Source organism: Lactuca sativa, chromosome 4, assembly GCF_002870075.4.
Source record: "Lactuca sativa cultivar Salinas chromosome 4, Lsat_Salinas_v11, whole genome shotgun sequence".
Lineage (NCBI taxonomy): Eukaryota > Viridiplantae > Streptophyta > Magnoliopsida > Asterales > Asteraceae > Lactuca > Lactuca sativa.
This window is the reverse complement of record NC_056626.2, coordinates 18,846,864-18,868,243: the sequence shown is the minus strand read 5'-3', so window position 1 is coordinate 18,868,243 and position 21,380 is coordinate 18,846,864. Positions and strand designations below refer to the sequence as shown.

General features: G+C 36.4%; 1 protein-coding gene across 1 annotated transcript; it reads right to left on the bottom strand.

The window, feature by feature from the left end:
• Positions 1–12,935: 12,935 nt before the first annotated feature.
• LOC111880153 (transmembrane emp24 domain-containing protein p24delta9) lies at positions 12,936–14,490 on the bottom strand. Its single transcript, XM_023876559.3, has 4 exons — positions 14,074–14,490; positions 13,517–13,726; positions 13,350–13,426; positions 12,936–13,257 (listed from the first exon to the last, which is right to left on the bottom strand). The coding sequence occupies exons 1-4, from the start codon at positions 14,281–14,283 to the stop codon at positions 13,113–13,115; spliced, it is 642 nt and encodes a 213-aa protein (XP_023732327.1). The 5' UTR covers positions 14,284–14,490; the 3' UTR covers positions 12,936–13,112.
• Positions 14,491–21,380: the final 6,890 nt, after the last annotated feature.

Sequence of the window (21,380 nt, the reverse complement as noted above, 5' to 3'; positions counted from 1 at the left end):
CATGATACTCTATTTTATGAGATGATGTGATTTCACAGTATTTTCTTATGAATGTTTTTATGAGTCAATAAATTAAAAAGAAATTTTTGGACTTGAAAATTGGGTCGTTACAAGTTGGTATCAGAGCCCTGGTTTGAGGGATTCGGACACACCCTTGGGAGTGTCTGGACTCAAATCAAGGGATTAAAAGATTTTTTTACAAGAAAAATGGTTTCCTAAAGGCTAAGATAAAAGAGTTTTGGGAAAGAACAAAGTGTGTGATGTGCGTGACCGACCGAGCTTAAGTAAGTATTCCCCAAAGTATGGTTCTCGAGGACCAAGTGTTCATCCCCTCCTGCTGCGGCAATGACTATAGCTGAGAAACCAGTGGCTATGATTGTTGAGTTGATAATTGTGACTGTTGGGTCAGTGGTTGCGATTACTGGGTCACCGTTATCTGAGGATATGCAGTCGTGATTGTAACCATATGCTTTACTGTGACGGGTGGTGGTCTCTATAAGGCGGCTATTGTTGCCGTTGCGGTTTTCATTATGGAACCTGGTACTTGTGTTGCCAATGTTTGGGTGGAGGCTATTCCCTCTGATGCAGAAGCTTGTGTGTCGTCGAGCGACGACATGGATCTAAGTGGGATCGTCTCTCCCCCGTCGAACGCCATAGGTCCATTTCCTTTCATCGTCGTCGTCTAGAGTCGTATCAAGGTTGTGTACCTCTGAGTACATGCCTGGATGGCACCAATTGTTGTTATATGAGGCTTATCCTTAGCACCATCACTTAATGGTTCCGGTAGGTATGAGGCATGTAATCACAACAATGAAGAGAGAACGTCAATCGACGTTTAGGAGGTGATCCTGGGATGAAGCTCCGACGGTCTAGTTAGTGTATGTTTGAGGATAAGGTACTTAGGATTTGGGATGGAAAGAATTCGATCCCTTCTTCTATAGAACAAGGGTCGACAGGATGTGGAGGAGTCTCACTAGAGGATCGTGCACCACTGATGGTCACTAGAGGATCGTGCACCCTGGGCGCTACACGTATCGCTATAGGAGACGATCAGTTGTGTTTTGTCCTATTATAGATCGGGGATTGTCATCGGGAATTAGATCTAGACGCGAGGGTGCCAAGTGTAAGGGTCCTAGCACGAGGGCAAGGGCACGGGTCTGGCACTTAGGATGGATTTGCGACCATTAGCTAGGTCATCTTAAAGATAACAGTTATGTTATCTTTAACGTATTACTAGTGAGACACGTTAAAAATATGAAATTGTAGTTGTTCAAAATACAAAAAAAGATAAATAAATAAATTATAAAAAATAATAATTATTATAAAATTATAAAACAAAAAAAATAAAATAATGTAACATATATTAAAATAAAAAAGAATGAAATGATTGGAATGAATTATTATGTAATTATTTCATAATTATAACAAAAAAGATAACATGATTATGTTAGTAATATGTTTATATAAGTAGAAAAAGCAATGTAATGATTATGGATGAGGTAGGATAATTTAAGAACATCTTTAATGGTTAACATATACATGATTTAATATTTTTTTGACACATAATTATTCTATTACATTTAACCTCTAACTAAATGACATCTCTAATGGTTAACCTCTTTCAATAACTTTTTTTTTTAATTTAACTAATTTATCCTTATCTATTTAAAATATTATACATATTCCTCTCCATTTATTTAGTCATTTTTAAACACACATTGTATTTTAATATAAACTATTTTAACAATGATTTATCATTATAAATGTATATTTCATAAATAAAATATCATTAATTATTTAATAGAATTAATTAACTAGTAATAAATAAATTAATTAAAAACTAAAATATACTCAAGTAGGCAAAATAAAAATATGAGTAGAAGATGTGGGGTTGAATGTATACAAGATTAAACTATATTGATCACTCAATATATATTAAATAATCAATAAAAATAAGCAAAAATGATGTGTATTCCAATGACAATACTCAATATAAATAAATAAATAATAATAAGCTTTAAAAATACTACTATCGTAAATTCTCTAAACAAACAATACTAAGTCTTATATTACAAAGGGATCATACTCTCATCCTTAACTATTATCGACCATCTCACATACAAATATCCCCGTCACCCCATTATTATCAACAACCTAATATATGTTCATCAAATTTACTCACAATAATATATTTCTTCTGTTCTATATTAATAGTTAATGTTTTCTTTTTGGTTTGTCTTAAAATAATAATTTATTTTTAAATATAAATGATGATTGTGATTTTATTTAGTAAAGTTAGTGTTAATTAATATTTTCTTTTATATTTTTTTTTGTAGAGAATAATTTTGGGACGGATGAAATATGTTCTTTGAGATTTTTTGTGAAAGAGCGTCGGACCCATTTTTCTTTGATGTGACAACTTTTATGATATTTATTGCGTGATATCTCCTTCTGAAACCCTTTCGTAGGGCATATAATTTGAAATAGCATTTTCAAAGTTTAAGAATAAAATTTTCATTTCAAAAGATTGTAAAAGGAAAAGTCGCAAAATATTTTGGTAATTCCCAAACACAATCAACGACAAGAAATGCAAAATTAACAATAAAAAATATCAATGAAATGATTAAGAGCGAAGATTGAAAATTCAAACATTCATTGATTTCAAAAGAGGATTTTATAATTAGGGAATATGATTTATTAAGGTAATTAACTTTTCGGTATGTTTATATCTGGGTAACTATCTTTTTTGTACACATTTAGGTAACAAACTTGTTGGAAGTGTTCACATATGACCATTATGACCTGCTATAGCAGGTTAAATCCTAGATGTGAACGCTTTCAACAAGTTCGTTACCTAGATGTGTATAAAAAAAAATAGTTAGCAAAATATGAACAAAACCAAAAGTAAAAATTAAATTACACGAATGGTCCCTGTCGTTTGGGGGAATTCTTTTTTTTTTTGGTCCCTAACTTATTTTTTTAACTTGGATGGTCTCTACTGTTTATTTTTGTTGCGCGTTTGGTCCTATGTTACCTAAAAAGACTATTGTGCACTTATTAATTTATTTTTTAATTAATTTTCTTATTTATGTATTTACTTTTTACATATTTAAAAAAATTAATAGACCACACATATTTGTGTGGTCTATTAATTTTTTTAAATATGTAAAAAATAAATACATACATAAGAAAATTAATTAAAAAATAAATTAATAAGGACACAATAGTGTTTTTAGGTAAGACAAGGACCAAACACGCAACAAAAATAAACAGTAGGGACCATCCGAGTTAAAAAAATAAGTTAGGGGCTAAAAACACAAATTCCCCCAAACCATTAGGGGTGTTCGTTTGGATGGATCGGTTTGATCCGATCCAATCAAGTGAATCCAATTTAATTTCGATTTTCAAAACATGGATCCAAATAGTCCAAACTAAATTCAAATCCGATCCGATCCGATCCAATTACAATTCGGTTGAATCGGTTTTTATAATTCGGTTTTCAAAAATCGAAACATTTTAAAATGACATATAATTATAATATTACCCTATTTTACATAAGAAACGAAAACAAATTATTTAGTTGTGATTTGAAATTTATAAACAACTACCAAGAAGATATATTAATGTATTGTAGTTAAGTATTCTATATATAGAAACTTTTGAAAAAATATGCATATTAATGTTTTTTTTATCGGGTGAAACGTTTTTGAACTTATTTGAAAAAAATAAATTACAAAATTAATAAATAATTATAAATATATATATTATAAATAAATAAATAATAAATGTTTTTTCGGTTTTTTTGAACTATTCGGTTCTTATTTTATAAACCAAAACCAATCCGAAATCCAAAATAATAATTCGGTTTTGTTGAAAACCAATCCAAAAATCCGAATATCCGAACCAAATAGTCCAATCCAAATTGTCCAATTGGACAATTCGGTTTTATCCAAATAGTGAACAACCCTACAAACCATAAGGACCATTAGTGTAATTTAATTTTTATTTTTCGTTTTGTTCATATTTGACTATTTTTTTTGTACACATCTAGGTAAGGAATTTGTTAAAAGCGTTCACATCTAGGATTTAATCTGTTATAGCAGGTCATAATGGTCATATGTGAACATTTCCAACAAATTTATTACCTAGATGTGTACAAAAAAAGATAGTTACCCAGATATAAACATACCGAAAAGTATATTACCTTGATAAGTCATATTCCCTTATAATTATGACTACAACCGATTATTAATAAATGGACTGACGATATATATTTATATCAATGGCATGCAACTCGGTTAGTCTATAAACCGATAATAACATAACATTGGTCTCTTCAGTGTGACATACTTTAATCCAACTAAAATAAACAAAATCGTATGCAACATCAAACATGTTAGGATTTGCTAACGTGTGCAGGTGACATCGTCAGGAAAAATCACTAGAAATTATTATCAGATGTTATCGTTGTAAGCACATGGACACAATCTTCTATTACCATACTTTCTTGATTTCTTCACAACTTCTATCAAAACAAAAGCTTCTATTTATATCATAATCATTTTATTCTATCATAAGCAATATCATTTCAAGTTCTATTCTAACATATTTAAAACAAAATTTCAAAAAAAAAGTTCAAAAACAGCTACGAGTTATATTTCATTCATATCAAAGATAGATAGAATGTCTTGCTATTTTGTGGATTTTTAAAATCATTTCTAAATCTCACATTCTCAAATCCACTCTTCACATTTCACATGTCACATGTCAGATGTCACATGATTTAGACTTATATTTTAACATATTTAAAACTCGACTTTGAATAAAAAATGTTTGTTCGACCTAGCCTTAACCTTCAAACTTGGGGTCGAATTTGATAAAGTAATCGGCACTTTAAAGCTCGGCTCAACTCAAATCGATTAGTTATTAAAAAATAAAATAAAATTGCATTACATTAGAAATACGATTATGATCGCGAGCTTGACTCCACTCAGATAGATTACGTAAATATAAGTCAAATAAATGGTAAAAGAGTAGAGATAACTAAGCTCGGTTAAGTGTAAGAGCTTCATGGTTCGAATATTTCAATACTCGAGTCCAACTTGATAATATACTCTAGTCTAGTAGTTTAAGCTCAAGCAAGACTTGACTTGAACCATGTCAATTTGAGTCGGTCTCGAGTATCTTACGAGTTGACTCAACTTGATCACACTAAAGTTTGAGTGTTTCATGTTACCTCGAGCTCTCAGTATGTCAATATATTTTCCCTAAGGGTTTTTATATCGTTGTTATTCACATTTAGGTCGAGTTTTAATGTTCAGACCATTCTCCCGATAAAAATTCCCAGGGATGGCATTGTATGCGTAAATATAATGTAAAGTTAGACCCATAATAAGCCTATCTCTATATACCATCAAAACTTTTGTAATCTTGTGTTTATATTCATTAATTAGATATATGGATTCATGAGGAAAATACAATTCAATTTAAACCCTAAGTTAATGTTCCATAGTTCTTTACTTTGATTTTTTGATCTTTAATTTTGAATTCAACTTGGGTTTTATGAATTTTATTTTTAAAAAATAGAGGTATGAAGATCGAAATAGAAGATGTAAATTTAGACCTGGCAATGGGGCGGGTTTGGAGCGAATCGACCTTGATCCAAACCCTTTTAAAAAATTTCAAAATCCGATCCAAACCCGCTCCGTAACCCGCAGGGTTTTAAATAATCAAACCCATACCCTTATCCACCAAATCAGCAGATATCCAAACCCGCCCCGTAACCCGTAAGTTTTTTGAATAATCAAACACATTTTACTTAAATCATAAAATCATATTTATTAAATAAAACTAAGTTTTGATTTAGAAAACACATTATGTACTTGAGGACTTTCTATTGGAATTAAAATCATTATTTTAGTTACTTCCAATTGGTTTTTGATCGTCGATTGCATTGATAGAGAATAGCAATTACAAATTTTCTTCTGGTTGATAAATTACCTTATTGATGTATAAATGAAATTGGTGATTACATGATGAAATATAAATGAAATGAAATCATGTCTCTTGAGAGAAGACTGGAAGTCTAAAAGTTGAGTCCTCAAGTCCTAAGTAAAAACAATTTAGTCTTTGGCCTTTTCTCTTTGGACTTCTGATTGGAATTTAATGTAAACTTTAGGTAATATAAAATATAAATTTATATTTCCAAAATTTATATGGGGCGGGTTATAATCGGAGCGGATCAGTGATGATCTATACCCGACCCTTTTAATAAAAGGGTTAGCGGGTGCGGGTCGTTAACGGATAAACGAATCAAAAACTATGCTCCAAACCAATATAATAGTTAAGGGTTTGGATCGGATCAGGGTCAAAACCCGCTCCATTGTCAGTCCTATGTAATTAGACAAAATGTCCCACACATATTTGATTCAATGTGAGTTAATGTCTCAATTTATAAATCCATTTCTGGATCATAAAGGGGCCGAACATAAAAACTATGGGCTGAAATGAAAACTTCAGAACTAGCCCAACAAATGCCATGGCAAAATGACAACTTGTTGATTTTATCTATAGAATTAAGTAGTTTCCTAATGAAATTAGGGATAAACATACTAACTGAAAAACTGAACCATAACCAAATTAACAGATATAACCGAATCATTTTAACGAACTATTACTAAAAGATATGGTTCAGTTCTAATTTTGATTAACCGAATACATATGGTTCAGTTATGGTTTTCATCTAAAACCGAACCACTATAAAAAAACCGAATCAATAATATTAATAAATGGTTTTAACATAATATAATATTAAATATATGGTATAATTAAAGGATTTTTTTGGAACTTGTGTTCTTTGTCATGTGGTGGCATATTTGGTTGTTCAAGAACAAAGTTATCTTTGATAAAAATGTCCCTAAGAAATCTGTGGTTTTTTTATTGTATCGTCACACAAACGGTGGTTCCAAAATCCTATGATGGCTATTGTGTAATTTGTATCCTTGTTTTGTTCTTCTAGATTCTTGCTAGTTTGGTTAATGAATTTTCGGTCATTCTAATATATATATATATATATATATATATATATATATATATATATATATATATATATATATATATATATATATATATATATATATATATATATATATATATATATGATGGCTATCATGTAATTTGTTTCCTTGTTTTGTTCTTCTAGATTTTTGCTAGATTGGTTAATGAATTTTCCATCATTCTAATATATATATATATATATATATATATATATATATATATATATATATATATATATATATATATATATATATATATATATATATATATATATATTTGTTGGCTATCATGTAATTTGTTTCCTTGTTTTGCTCTTCTAGATTCTTGCTAGATTGGTTAATGAATATTCCGTCATTCTAATATATATATATATATATATATATATATATATATATATATATATATATATATATATATATATATATATATATATATATATATATATATATATATATATATATATGTAATTAAGTTAGAAATTAGAAATTTAAAGGATGGTTATTAGATAGGATATGTAATCTTCTATCAATACAACTATATATACACAATCATTCACTTTTTATAAGAATGAACTATATGTTTCCAATTTTTATAGAAAAAACATCTTTATTTTTATGTCATCTTTGACCCTTGTGGTTAACCAATATTAACCACAAACCATAACCATTAACTGACTAAAACCATTAACCAAAACCAATATTATCCGTTACCCAATGGTTATCGAAATACATTAACCAATTATAATGGTTATGATTTTGTTGAGACCAATAACCGAACAAACCATCCTAGACACACCCTTAAATGAAATCTTAGGTGTTTCAATTTTGAAGATTTGTTTGGTATTATACTGATACTAAAAAAAAGATCAGGAAAAAAAAACGTAGGGGCCATGGCCCTCTCTAACCTCCATAAAGTTCCGCCTCATAATAATGTTTATTTTACTCCTAAGAAATGTTTTTATAATCAAATAATTCAATAACAAAATTCACAATTGATTATGTTGTATACATCATATGGAACGATTTTAATAATATACTATCTTTACTTTATGTTATCTTGAAAACATTGACATTTTCATTGATGTTGAATCTTGACATCATTAATGACTTATTTATTGAGTTCATACGTGAACTCAAGGGTAAGATTGGCATTTTCTACTTTCAGGGCTTCAGGCGACCAAGTTTTGGACAATTATGAAAAGCCCATGTGGGGGCCCGGTAGTTTGGTGGGAAGATGGTATCTATCTAACAAGTTTGCCATTATTAGGCCAAAATTTCAACATAAATTCAACTATTATTTGGAAGACGATTTTTTTAAAGGTGTGAAACGGTTTAAATTCAACTAGTACCATACTTACTAGTTACTACTTTAAACTCACCTTTTACGAAGTATCACAAAATAATTATAGTTTTCAGCTAAGAAATTTTACGGATTCGTGACATTACTTTTTCAATGGTCCTCACTCTTAAGGAGAATGCTATTTTGTGTTATTTAGATAAGTTGACAACTTTTGCAAAATTCGTAAAGTTGATTTTAAATAAATTAAAAAAAAAAAAACTGTTAAAAACAATATTTTCAATCATTAGTCATTATTATAAGATACGTATTTCTTAATTCTTAGAAATATAAAAGCTACATTTAGACAAAGTGGTTAAGTGTTTGCCTCTAAGGTTGCATACTTGCATGATCAAGTCCCTTTTAAATCTTTTCTATATACAATTTCTTTGAAGCAAAAAACAAAAAACAGATCTAATGAGAATTGCATTCATGATAAAACAATACGCCACAAAAGAGTGAGAGTAGAGGAAATGGATAAAAGGTTGTTTATCGTCCGATAGAGCTTCAATCTTGTTGAACGGATCCACCACAAAAGAGTTTGATTTAAAAGAGGAGTGAGACAAGATGATGTGATATTTATAGGAGTAAGCAAATGGATAAAAGGTTGGACATGAACTTTGTAAACCTCAATCGTATCTTTAGATGCTTCTTTCTAGCCTCTAGTTTAAAAGTCAACATGCATAAAAGTAAAGTTTACGGGCTGGGAGTGGAGAATTTAGAGATGGGAAAATGTCATTGTAACTCATTAAACTTATGTCTTTTACTCAATTTGGTCATTAAAGTATTTTTGTGCAATAGGTCATTAAACTTACAATTTACCTGCCTATTAAGTCATTTTTGTTAGTTTTTAACATATCCCTGTTAAATCATTTTTTCAAAATTACATTACTGGTCCCTATGTTTTCAAATTCTTTCGTATTTGGTCCTAATCCAAACCCCACACATACAATGAATCTCTCCCACAACTCCAATCTCAAACTCCACATTCTAGCGTTATTGTTCACTATTCATTCTATTATTATTATATTTTTATATATATTTTTAAAATTGATAGCTTTTGAATAGATAACGCTCCTAGTACTTTTTATGGCCAAATTACGCTTGCTATTCGTGATAATATTGTAAGGATATGTGTCATTATGATATGAAAAATGGAGTGGAGAAAAAGGTAGACATTCACATTGATGCGGATGATGGTTGTTGGCTCATTCATCACCACCAATTTTTGAATAATCTAAATGTTACATAAAATAGAAGGATAAGGAGGTATCTCTAGGAATTTTCTCTTAGAATCAGGTTAGTGAGACCGATCACTGAATTTAATTAGAGACCTTTCAATGCCAATTTCTTCAGTTATATGTTCTGATTTCTTTATTTTTTTTCAATGCCAATTTCTTAAGTTAGCGAAATCCTATACATATATGTATCTCCAAAAAGCATTAAACATATTGACAACTATAAAATTGAGATATGAATTGAAAAATCCAAAATATTAGTGAATAAAGGAAAGAGTTAAAACTCACACCCTCAAGAACTACCTAACGAATTTTTATTAAATAACATGAAATGTCGTCAGAGATGGAAGGGTCATCGGAGAAGATGGATGTCACCAGAATTGAAATGGAGAAACATGTATACGGTTGGATTAGGACCAAATACGAAAGAATTTGAAACATAGGGATCATTAATGTAATTTTGAAAAACTTATTTAATAGAGATTTATTAAAAACTAACGAAAATGACTTAATAGGCAGGTAAATTGTAAGTTTAATGACCTATTGCGCAAAAAAATACTTTAGTGACCAAATCGAGTAAAAGACATAAGTTTAATGGGCTACAGTGACATTTTCCCTTTAGAGATTCATCATCTTGCGAGTGTTTTGTGTTGCGAACCCGCCAAATTCACTTTTATGTATCTTGGTCTTCCGATTGGTGCAAACATGAAGTGGTCAAAACATTAGAAACCTATTATTGATAAATTTAATTCAAAGTTGTCTAGTTGGAAGGCTAAGACTCTTTCTTTTGGATGACGTCTCACTCTTGTTAAGTCTGTGTTTGGAAGTCTTCCACTTTATTACTTCTCTCTTTTTAAAGCTCCTATGAAAGTTGTTGATTGTTTGGAAGACATTAGGAGAATATTTCTTTGGGGTGGCTTGGATAATAATCGAAAAATAAATTGGGTGGTGGTCTCAAATCTTTAAACTTGTCGCTTTTAGCAAAATGGAAGTGGAGGTTCAAAATTGAACCAAATAGCCTTTGGTCAAGGTGCATCATATCTTGGCATAAAATTTCATGCGTTGAGGACAAGGCATGGGCTAGAGCCTCTCTCTCTAGAGGCTTTGCTAGCTATTTCAAATTTTGAAAAAAAAACTTGGAGAATTGGGTTTTAAGCTTAATATCTTGATGGAGAGATGCTTAGGAGCAGGAAATAACACTTTCTTTTGGAAGGACAAATGGTGTGATAGCTTAGCCTTGAAAGAATTGTTTTCGGATTTATATCGCATAGAAAGTCATAAAGATTATATGGTAAAAGATAGGATTCATGGCAGGGGCTTGGAGAGTTTACATTGGGAGTGGATTAGATAGCCTAGGAGGGGCAGGGAGACCTCTTCACTAACAAAATGTCATCTGTCACTCTCTCGAAGGCTTTAGACACTTGGATTTGGAATGGTAACTCTTCTAGATCTTTTTCTGTACAATCTTTAAGAATGATCATTCCAGATACAAAAGAAAATGGCGCGACTAGTAAGTTCATATGGGTGAATTGGGTCCCTCTAAAAATCAATTCCTTTGCTTGGAGGCTTTTTATGGATAGGATCCATGTTTCTTAAATTCTTGTTGCTGGTGGTGTGCCTGTGACTTCATATTTATGCCCCTTATGTGTTAATGTTATTGAAAGTGTCGATTATCTCTTTTTTTTTTTTTATTGTGCCTTTGTGAACGAAGTGTGGAGATGGTTTCACATCCAGACTGGTTTGTTCCGTTCCTGCCCAGATGTAGATCAGAGCTATCTGGATTAGGGAATTTGAAGCTGGATAAAAATGGGCTTAAGTTGAAATGCTTCTTGGTGTACACTCTGTTTTGGTCGATTTGGAAGACACATAATGATTTGCTTTTCAAGAAGATTCGGGGGTACCCAATGAAAACAACAGATGACATTCAAATAAACTCTTTTAGATGGATCAAATATAGATCTAAGTGTTTTTCGTTTGATAAATTTGATTGGTGTTGTAGTTCTACTTTTCCAAATTTATTTTGTATTGCTGTAGCGTCCTGCTAGTTTGTTCTAATGTATTATGACGTTCATGAGAGAGAGAGAGAGAGAGAGAGAGAGAGAGAGAGATACGCTTTTAACAACTTGTATTGCAATTACTTTTTTTACATATCAAATTAAACCGACTTCACGTTTTATATTTCACAAAATAACATTACTTTTCCCTGAGATGATGTCACTTTTGCAAAAAATATGTACTTTTCTCGAAACTTAATAAACTTCACGAGATATGTTGTCAAAATAGTAATTACAAAAATTCATAAGTCTTTTTTCATAAGGCTATGGGAGTGATCACACTCACCCCACTTAAAAAATATTGTCAACTCAGTGTCACGCTCATCTCTACTATAAGCTCACCATCAAACCACTAGCCTTTTAAAATGGTTACCACTCCATAATATTTTTATATTTTATATTTTTTAGACATTAAATTAAATAAAAAACATTATTTAAAACATAAATAAATATTTTACATTAATTAAAAAAACATCACATTGATTAAAAAACATACAAATTTAAAACCTAAATTACTAAAAAAACATAAAAAATTAAACATAAATTACTAAAAACATAGAAAATAAAATTTTAATATTAAAACACTGGAACCTAATTTTCATATTTTATGCAGATTTGTTGGAATTTTTAAAAACGCGGCTAGACATAACTTTTGAAAAAAAACTAAAAGATCCTAAAACCTATTAGAAATAATTTTTGAATTATTTTTTTAAAAATAAAAAATATAAATCCACACTACCCAACAAAGTTTTTTTTTTTTTTTTTTTTTTTTTTTTTTTTTTTTTTTTTTTTGAATTCAAAATTTTTCTTAAAACCTAAAATTAAAAGTTCTCAAAATTCCTTGCCCGAACATACTCATGATCTCTTCCAAGAAAAAAGGGCAGCTAGGTTAACCACATTTACCCTTTTTACATATATAGACAATCTATTATAGTTTTTTATTCATCGTAACAATATGTTTATATTACTTTTAGTTATAATAATAACTTTATGTAAACCTAAAACTTATAAAATGTGTTTTTTTGTTTATCCATAATAACAACATATTCACAATATATTACACACAATAACAATTTTCTCATAATTCATTACCCATAATAGCAACATACTTATATTTTTTTTTTACCGATAATAACATCACATAACCTAAAACTTAAAAAGAAATACAAATACATTGCTACTATAGATACAAATATAAATACATTGACCATTATGGAAAGAAAAAACTAGAATATATTATCCACATTGATAGTGAAAATAAGCAACTTTTTACCATAAATAAACATAAATATCACAATCTCTGATTTTTCGTTTTTAGAAATTACTCGGTGTGACTTTGATCCTAACAATAACAAAGAGTCAATTACAAGTATTTAGATTAAAAATCCATAGATACGACTCTTAAAGAAGATGAAAAATGTTACAAGAATTAAATAAGCTTCTTCTTTTCAAAGAAAGATTTCAAATGCCATAGCTGCAAACCTGCAACTGATAAGCAAACAAAAAGTGAAAGAAAACTCAACCACGCCATTCTTGAGTTTGTCACTTTGTTAAGCTCTTGCATTTCTCGTTCCCTGTAACAAGGGCGAATCCGTAATTTCAGCTTTAGAAATACCAAAAATCAGAAACGGACTATTTTGCCCTTTTGGGAAATTATTTCACTAACCTTTCTCGGAGATTAAACATCTCCTCATGGATAAAAGTGATGGTATCTGCTAGCTTCTTCAACTCAAATTCCATTGCCTGGAAACCGAAAACTTATAATATGAACATCAAATTTGATATTTTTATGTGATCAGAAAGATGGATGGAAATGGAATTAGAGAGGCTTACATCTACTGAACCTTTTTTGGCAACATTGGACCAATCTTTAGAAGCTACACCAGACCTCCAATCAAATTCAATTGGGATCTTAAGTGATGGTTGGTGATCAATGGCGTAAAAGCAAGACATATAATCTCCAGCTTCAACAGCTTGAAAAGCAAATTGCCCTGATTGCACATTTTCAGATGAGTGATAGCTAGTCCCGTAGGATGAAGTCACCTGCATTACACAAAAAGGATAACAATAAGGTTCAAGAAAGATCCGAACCCTAATTTAATACTACGATCTAATTAAATCCAAAGCGAAGAAACCCTAATTTATTACTACGATCTAAAACATATAAGTCGTAATCAATTCACATCATCCAAAAAAATAGTAATATAATTTAAAGGACAACCATGCTCAAACAAATTGAATGTCAAACATAGAGAAAACGTATAAAAACTCCGCGCAGTTTAATTAGGGTTACAAGATAAGTGCAAATCATGCAAAATGAAAGCGAACAATAAATTACTATCTGATAATAAATAACGGAATTAGCATCTAGAACTAGTTATTAAGTTGACCTTGAGAGTGATTCTGTGAGATTCAGGTAACGGCTGTCCTTCGTTGGGATTAACTATGGAGTAATGACCAACTGTCATGGAATTGCTCTTGATGTCTTCTGCTATGCATTTAGTGTGACCTGATTCGAGCTCGAAACGTATTGACTGAGCGATTGTGGATAGAAGCCCTATGATTACAATGACACAGACACCAAATCTTTGAAACTTCATTGTTTGGGGAAGGTTAGTTGGAGTTGGGATTACAGGTAAACTCAGGGATCTATCGGAAGGAGATGGTTTCGAGATGTTAGAAACTTGGAAGAATCAAACACCAAAAGGAACCAAGAGTCAATGGGATTTCAATCGCGGTGTTCGTTCGATCTTCACGAGTAAACAAGAGAGGATTGAAAAGTATGGAAAGTAAAAAGCTGGTGGCTAAATCAGATCGCGGAGAAAATTACATTCTAATCCCTTGACTATTTCTTAGTTTTGATTTATAACCATTTCTATATTTTTAGGGGATATTACATTCCACTCACTAGACTTTGCTTATATAGTTATATGTTTCCTCTAATATAAACAAGACAAAACTTTATAAATGGTCATCGTAGTTTTTTAAAAATCCGGACTTTAGTCCCTAATTTTTTTTATCCTCAAGGATAGACAATCTTTATGTCTAACACTATCTGTAACACCTGGTTCCTGGTATGTATTATTGGTTATTAACTCTCCCTATATATTGCATTTTAACCTTGGACTCGGCGAGTTGAAGGACTAACTCGCCGAGTAGAAGCGAGACTAGACGCGGGATCTACTCTGTCTACTCGGCGAGTAGGCTCGTGGGACTCGGCGAGTAGACCCTGTCTGGACTAAAACCCTAACCCGGGTGTTTGCACCCTATTTAAACGATCTAACCCAGCCTCCATTTCCCCTAGCACTCCCAGAGATCTGTAGAACGAAACCCTAGCCCCTTTTGTGTCCTTGTGGGTGATTTTTAGCTTTGTGAAGGTGATTTGGAGCTTGGGAGAAGAAGGAGAAGGTTGAAGAGTGCAAGAAGGGAAGAAGATCTGGAATCTACTCTGTGAAGGGTTTCTATTCAGGTAGAAAAGTTCCTACCTTGATCTTTAGTTCATTAAATCCCCTTTTTGTCCCTAAAAAGTGGTTTTAAGCCCTAAGAACCTAAATCTCTATGTGTTTATGGTTAATGTTCTGCAAGGACTTCGGATTTGGACCTTTTGGACATCCTAGTAGCATAAAGTCTCTGTGGTTGAGGTGATTGAGGTCCCTATTGAGTGTAGTGCCTCTTAAAGAGCTTGGAATTGCATGTTTGAGCTCATAGGGCCATGCATGCACGTAAAGTTTGCAACTTTACGTGGTAAACATGCCCTAGGACCATAGATCTGTGGTTTTGAAGTGTTGCATGTCTCAACTCTGGCCTACTCGGGAAATGGGTCGAGGGACTCGGCGAGTCCCAAAGAGGAACTCGGCGAGTTCTATGAAGATGGTCCTAGACTCGGCGAGTTCGATGAACAACTCGATGAGTCCTATGAAGATTGCCTGGAGCTCGCTGAGTTGTTCTTCAAACTCGGCGAGTCATATGAACCTTCACAGAGCAAGAGGGGTTTAAGCGTTGAAGGTTCAACCCTTCGTACCTGCACGTGGAATTAACCGTGTAACGTAGTCCCAAAACCCCAAACCCTCGTATGGGGTGTTTTGGTGTGGATTGGAAGCGGGTAGGGGATCCGCTCGAGGAACTCGGCGAGTTGCTCGCGGACTCGGTGAGTCGGGACTCGAGTCGGCCCCATAGTCCCGAGTGGTGAGTCAAGGGTGACTCAGTGAGTGGGGAGAGGGACTTGGCGAGTAGGACCGGATTAGTAAGGGAAGGACTCGACGAGTTGCTCGCGGACTCAGCGAGTCCAGTCAACTAGAAGTTGACTTTGACTTGGATTTCGACTTGGTCAAGGGTAAAAGGGTCATTTTACCCTAAGTACATCTAGCAGTGTTTGACTGATCGTTTTGTGGGAATTATAGCCGGAGGACGTCCGGAGCAGCAGCAGTAGATAGTCAGTTCCCGATCAGATCAGCAGCTACTTTGAGGTGAGTTACCTTCCAGTAGCGGTGGGTCTACGGCCACAATGTCGGCCCACCAGTAGGAGTTGTGTGTTAGATGATTGTCTTTGTGATATCATCTAGTTTTGCTACTACCTGATATGTTATATGCTTGCTTGATGTGTTATAGCAGTAGAGTTCGGTTGTTAGGACCGAAGGGTAGTCAGACACCCCAGATACGTCTGACAGTATGTGATGTCATGATTATATGCTAGCATGATCTGAGATATGTGTTAGGGGTAGTAGGGGGGAACAGTCCCCGAGTTCGGTTGTGAGGGCCGAAGGGTAGTCAGACACCCCAGATATGTCTGATAGTATGATATGTATGATATATGTGTAAGTAGCAGTAGGGGGTGAAATAGTCCCCGAGGGTCGGTTGTCAGGACCGACGGGTAGTCAACACCCCAGAATAGCTTGACACGGGTAGACAGCACCCCAGAATGGCCGCACGGGTAGTCGGCACCCCAGAATGGCCGTGTCGGGTAGTCAGGCACCCCAGAATAGCCTGGCAGTATGTATGTTATGTGTTTGTATGGTATGTGGTACGATGGGGGAACTCACTAAGCTTTGTGCTTACGTTTTCCAGTTGTTGTTTCAGGTACCTCTTCAGCTAGGGGAAAGGAGCCTGCACGGTAGCGGCATATCACACACACACTCTTGTTTTCCGCACTATGGATTTCTGGGATGTACTCTGAATTATTACTATGATATTACCGGTTTTCAGACATGGATTATTGTTATGAATGTTTTGTAATGAGGTTTCTATGTATTAACCTAAATTAAAAATGAAATTTTTAACCGGTATTTTTGGGACGTTACAAGTTGGTATCAGAGCCCTGGTTTGAGGGATTCGGACACACCTTCGGGGGTGTCTGAACTCAAATCGAGGGATTAAAAGATTTTCCAAAAAGAAAATGTTTTCTAAAAATTGAGAAAAGAGTTTTGAGAGAGAACGAAGTGTGTGATGTGCGCGACCGGCCGAGCTCAAGTAAGTATTCCCCAAAGTACCCATACAAGTTTATGTTATGTTTATCAGCTTTTGTAGAATAGCATGTTAGAATAGGACTAAGGATCTAGGAGTGATGCCTTATGTGCCTGCTTTATATGTTTCAGCTATATGAGAATTGCATGCTAGTATTGAGTAGACAACAAGTAGGATAGCCTGATTAGGTTATGCCTGATAGTATGAACTTAGCATTGTATGCTAGTACAGTTCCTGTAAGCAGATAGAGTTGATTGAGATTGTTACCCTTGTCTGAATGCTGCTTGCTTCGTGTTTTGTGGGACTCTGAATAATGGGAGTTAGCCATTAGGTGAATACGTCACGTCACGTGTGATCGGGGTTGAATAATCTTAGAGTACTGGATTTGATCCTATTGCGCAGCTCTGGTTTGAGTCCAACCGTAGTAGGGACGAGTCTGTTACTCGAAGGATTATCTGAGCCTCATCACATGTGGTGGTATTCAGGTAATGGCTAATTGGCATTACAAGGAGGCCTGCAACAGCTGAGGATTGGGTAGAGTAGAGTCAGAGATTTCCCTAGGGCAAGCCTAGGATGAGTATAGCAGTGAACAACAATAGTGAAAGGGGTCCGGTGGAGTCAAGGCAGTCCTTGAAGAAGGTACGGATAGATGTGGAAGGTAGTATGGGCTCGTACTACTGAAAGCAGAGGATCCGTACCAGAACTAAGGAAGGCTGAGATAAGACCGGGGAACCTGTAGTAGTTGTGATCCCTCAAGAAGTAGCAGTATCACTAATAATTGTTATTTATGTATTGCAGAATGGTGGTACTTCGATCGAGGCCGATAGATGGCGGTTCAGGAGAGGGGTCAGGTTCGAGATCAGGTTCTGAGCCGGTAGACGAGGGACTACGCGAGTACATTGCGTCAGAGATCACCAGGGGTATCCTTGAGTTGACCCCCATCATCTTCGGGTCAATCAAGGAAGGGATAATTGAGCTGATGGAGGATCGCCTCAGGGCGTTCAGGAGCGACATGGCATCTGTCCAGTCGGGATCTCGCACGCTGTCCTTCAAGGACTTCAGGGGCAGTGGTGCGCCGGATTTCCACGGGGTGAAAGACCCCATTGCTGCCAGACGATGGATTGCAGACATCGAGTCTGCACAGTTGACTAGCTTCTGCCCTGAGGGGTCGAATGTGAGGTATGCAGCAGGGTGTTTACGAGACCGAGCATGAGATTGGTGGGAGTTAGTGGGTGACTCGTTGGGAGCCTCAGCGGTCGAGGCTATGACCTGGTCGGACTTTGTGACCAAATTCAGGGCGGAGTTTGTGCCGGCTGTCGAGCTTCAGCAGCTGGCCAGGGAGTTTTTGGATATGAGACAGACGACGGAGACTGTGGCAGAGATCACCGCCAAGTTCCGGGAGAGGGCACTGTTGGTGCCCCAGTACGCGGGTGATGAGGACATGAGGAGGACCCGCTATCATGACATGCTCCGAGCTGACATTCGGGAGCACGTTAGTTTTTCAGCTTGCCCCACCTTGGACTCTATGATTGCCAGGGTGAGGGAGAGGGAGATAGATTTGGAGCATATCCGGAAACGGAAGTCAGAGGAGGGACAGACGGGAGGGGCTTCGGGGAAGAAGCCCATGGGATCAGATGGTAGGCCGAAAGGCCAGTCAGGACCGGGCCGCTGTAGGAAATGCAGCAGGCCTCATGAGGGGGCATGTAGACTGGGATCGTCAGGCTGCTATAAGTGCGGTAAGACGGGGCATTTTAGCAGGGATTGTACCGCCCCTGCACATGTGTTACAGACATCGGAGTTGCTGTGTTTCCACTGCAACCAGAGAGGCCACAAGAAGGCCAATTGTCCCCAGTTGACAGCTACAACGTCAGTGAAGGCGCCAGCACCAGCGACCCTGCGGATTACTGATGGCCGGCAGGGCAAGGCAGAGGCTCCAATGGTGAAGAGTCGGGCATTTTGGCTGACTACCGAGGAGGCACACGCCGCACCCGATGTGGTGACGGGTATGATTCTTTCCCTCTATTTTATTTTTATGATGTTATGATATTGATATGTGCTCTATGTGTATATGTATGCATTAGGATCGTTCCGTGTGAACGACATCCCAGTTCAGGTGTTATTCGACTCGTGTGCCTCCCGATCATTTGTTTCCCTTGAGCTTAGCAAGAAGTTTCCTGAGTCTTCGGGTGTGTTAGATTGCCCTTTAGAGGTAGAAATTGTTGATGATCGATCGGTGTGAGCATCGATGGTGTTTCGGGATTGCGTATTGCGTTTGTTTGAGGAGCGCTACCTGGTAGACTTGGTTCCCATTCCGTTGCGTGGGAACAAGGTGATTATAGGCATGGATTGGTTGAGCCCTAATGGGGCGGTGATAGATTGCGTGCAGCAGCTAGTGTGAGTCAGGACCCTAGGTGGGGGAGAGTTAGTGATTCATGGAGAGAGGCCACAGTATGGACCCACAGTCTGTTCAGCAGCGAGGGCTAGATGATACCTTCAGCAGGGATGCGCAGGTTATGTCGCGTACGTGATGAATACCCGGGAGGCGGGTAAGGCGACAGTGAGCGAGGTTCTGGTGGTGCGAGATTTCGCAGATGTTTTTCCAGAGGAGCTTCCTGGGATACCTCCGAAGCGACAGGTGGAGTTCATGATTGACCTCGTTCCTGGTGCGGCTCCGATAGCCAAGGCACCGTATCGGTTGGCTCCTCCTGAGATGCAGGAGTTGTCTACACAGCTGCAGGAGCTGTTAGACAAGGGATTAATTCGACCGAGCAGTTCACCCTGGGGAGCCCTGATTCTGTTTGTGAGAAAGGACAGGTTGCATCGGATGTGTATAGATTACCGGGAGCTAAACAAGGTAACGGTGAAGAATCGTTACCCACTCCCGAGGATTGATGATCTCTTTGACCAGCTTCAGGGAGCGTCTTGGTTTTCCAAGATCGATTTGCATTCGGGTTATCATCAGATGAGGGTCAGAGAGGAGGATGCGCAGAAGACCGCGTTTCGGACGCGCTATGGCCATTATGAGTTCGTGGTGATGCCGTTTGGGCTCACCAATGCTCCTGCCGCGTTCATGGACCTCATGAACCGCGTATGCAGACCGATGCTGGATCGGTCTGTGATAGTTTTCATTGACGACATCTTGGTTTATTCCAAGACACAGGAGGAGCATGAGGAGCATCTGAGAGAGGTTTTGGAGATCCTGAGGAGGGAGAGCTTGTATGCCAAGTTCTCCAAGTGCGAGTTTTGGTTGCGCGAGGTGCAATTTCTCGGACACCTTGTCAACCAGAATGGGATTCTAGTCGACCCGGCCAAGGTCGAGGCCGTGATGAGATGGGAGGTTCCTAAGTCTCCATCCGAGATTCAGAGCTTCTTGGGATTAGAAGGCTACTATCGGAGATACATTCAAGATTTCTCCAAGATAGATGTACCCCTGACTCGACTGACAAAGAAAGTCGTAGTCTTTCGGTGGGGACCCGAGCAGCAGGCTGCGTTTGAGACACTGAGACAGAGATTGTGCGAGGCGCCAATCTTAGCCCTGCCAGAGGGCGTAGAGGATTTTTTGGTTTACTGTGACGCGTCCATTTCAGGGTTAGGCGCGGTACTGATGCAGATGGGGCATGTCATTGCCTATGCTTCGAGGCAGCTCAAGCCTCACGAGGCGAATTACCCAACGCATGATTTGGAGTTGGGGGCGGTGGTTTTTGCCCTCAAGATTTGGCGGCATTACCTCTACGGGGTTCGATGTACCATCTACACGGACCACAAGAGTTTGAGGTACCTCATGGATCAGCCGAATCTGAACATGAGGCAGCGTCGGTGGTTGGAAACACCCAAGATTTTGAAAGCCAAGAAAGTAAAGGAAACCCTAAATTTAAGAGGGACTCGGCGAGTCCAAGGAAGGACTCGGCGAGTCGGAGCGGGATCCGGGTCGAGGAGTAAGTGACCAACTCGGCGAGTCGGCCAAGTGGACTCGGCGAGTCTGGTCTGTGCGAGGAAAACCCTAAATCCGAGGCTTGGAGCCTATTTAAACGTCTCAATCTTCTTCCTAGGGCTCCTTTACTGTCTCTCACACCCAGAACGCCGCACCCTAAGCCCCCATTGTGATGATTCATGCCTTTGGCCATTTTTGAGTGATTTAGAAGAAGAAGAAGAAGTGGGAATCTTTGAAGCATCAAGGAGTGGCTTTGGATATGAAGTTTGGGGAACATTTCAGAGCATTTGAAGGTATCAATTCGTT

Excerpts from the sequence above, each read along its gene's own strand:
- LOC111880153 (XM_023876559.3), bottom strand. The coding sequence starts at position 14,283 with ATGAAGTTTCAAAGATTTGGTGTCTGTGTCATTGTAATCATAGGGCTT. Across the intron at positions 13,727-14,073 it reads CTCACAGAATCACTCTCAAG|GTGACTTCATCCTACGGGAC; the intron begins GTCAACTTAATA and ends TGTGTAATGCAG. Across the intron at positions 13,258-13,349 it reads ATGTTTAATCTCCGAGAAAG|GGAACGAGAAATGCAAGAGC; the intron begins GTTAGTGAAATA and ends CCCTTGTTACAG.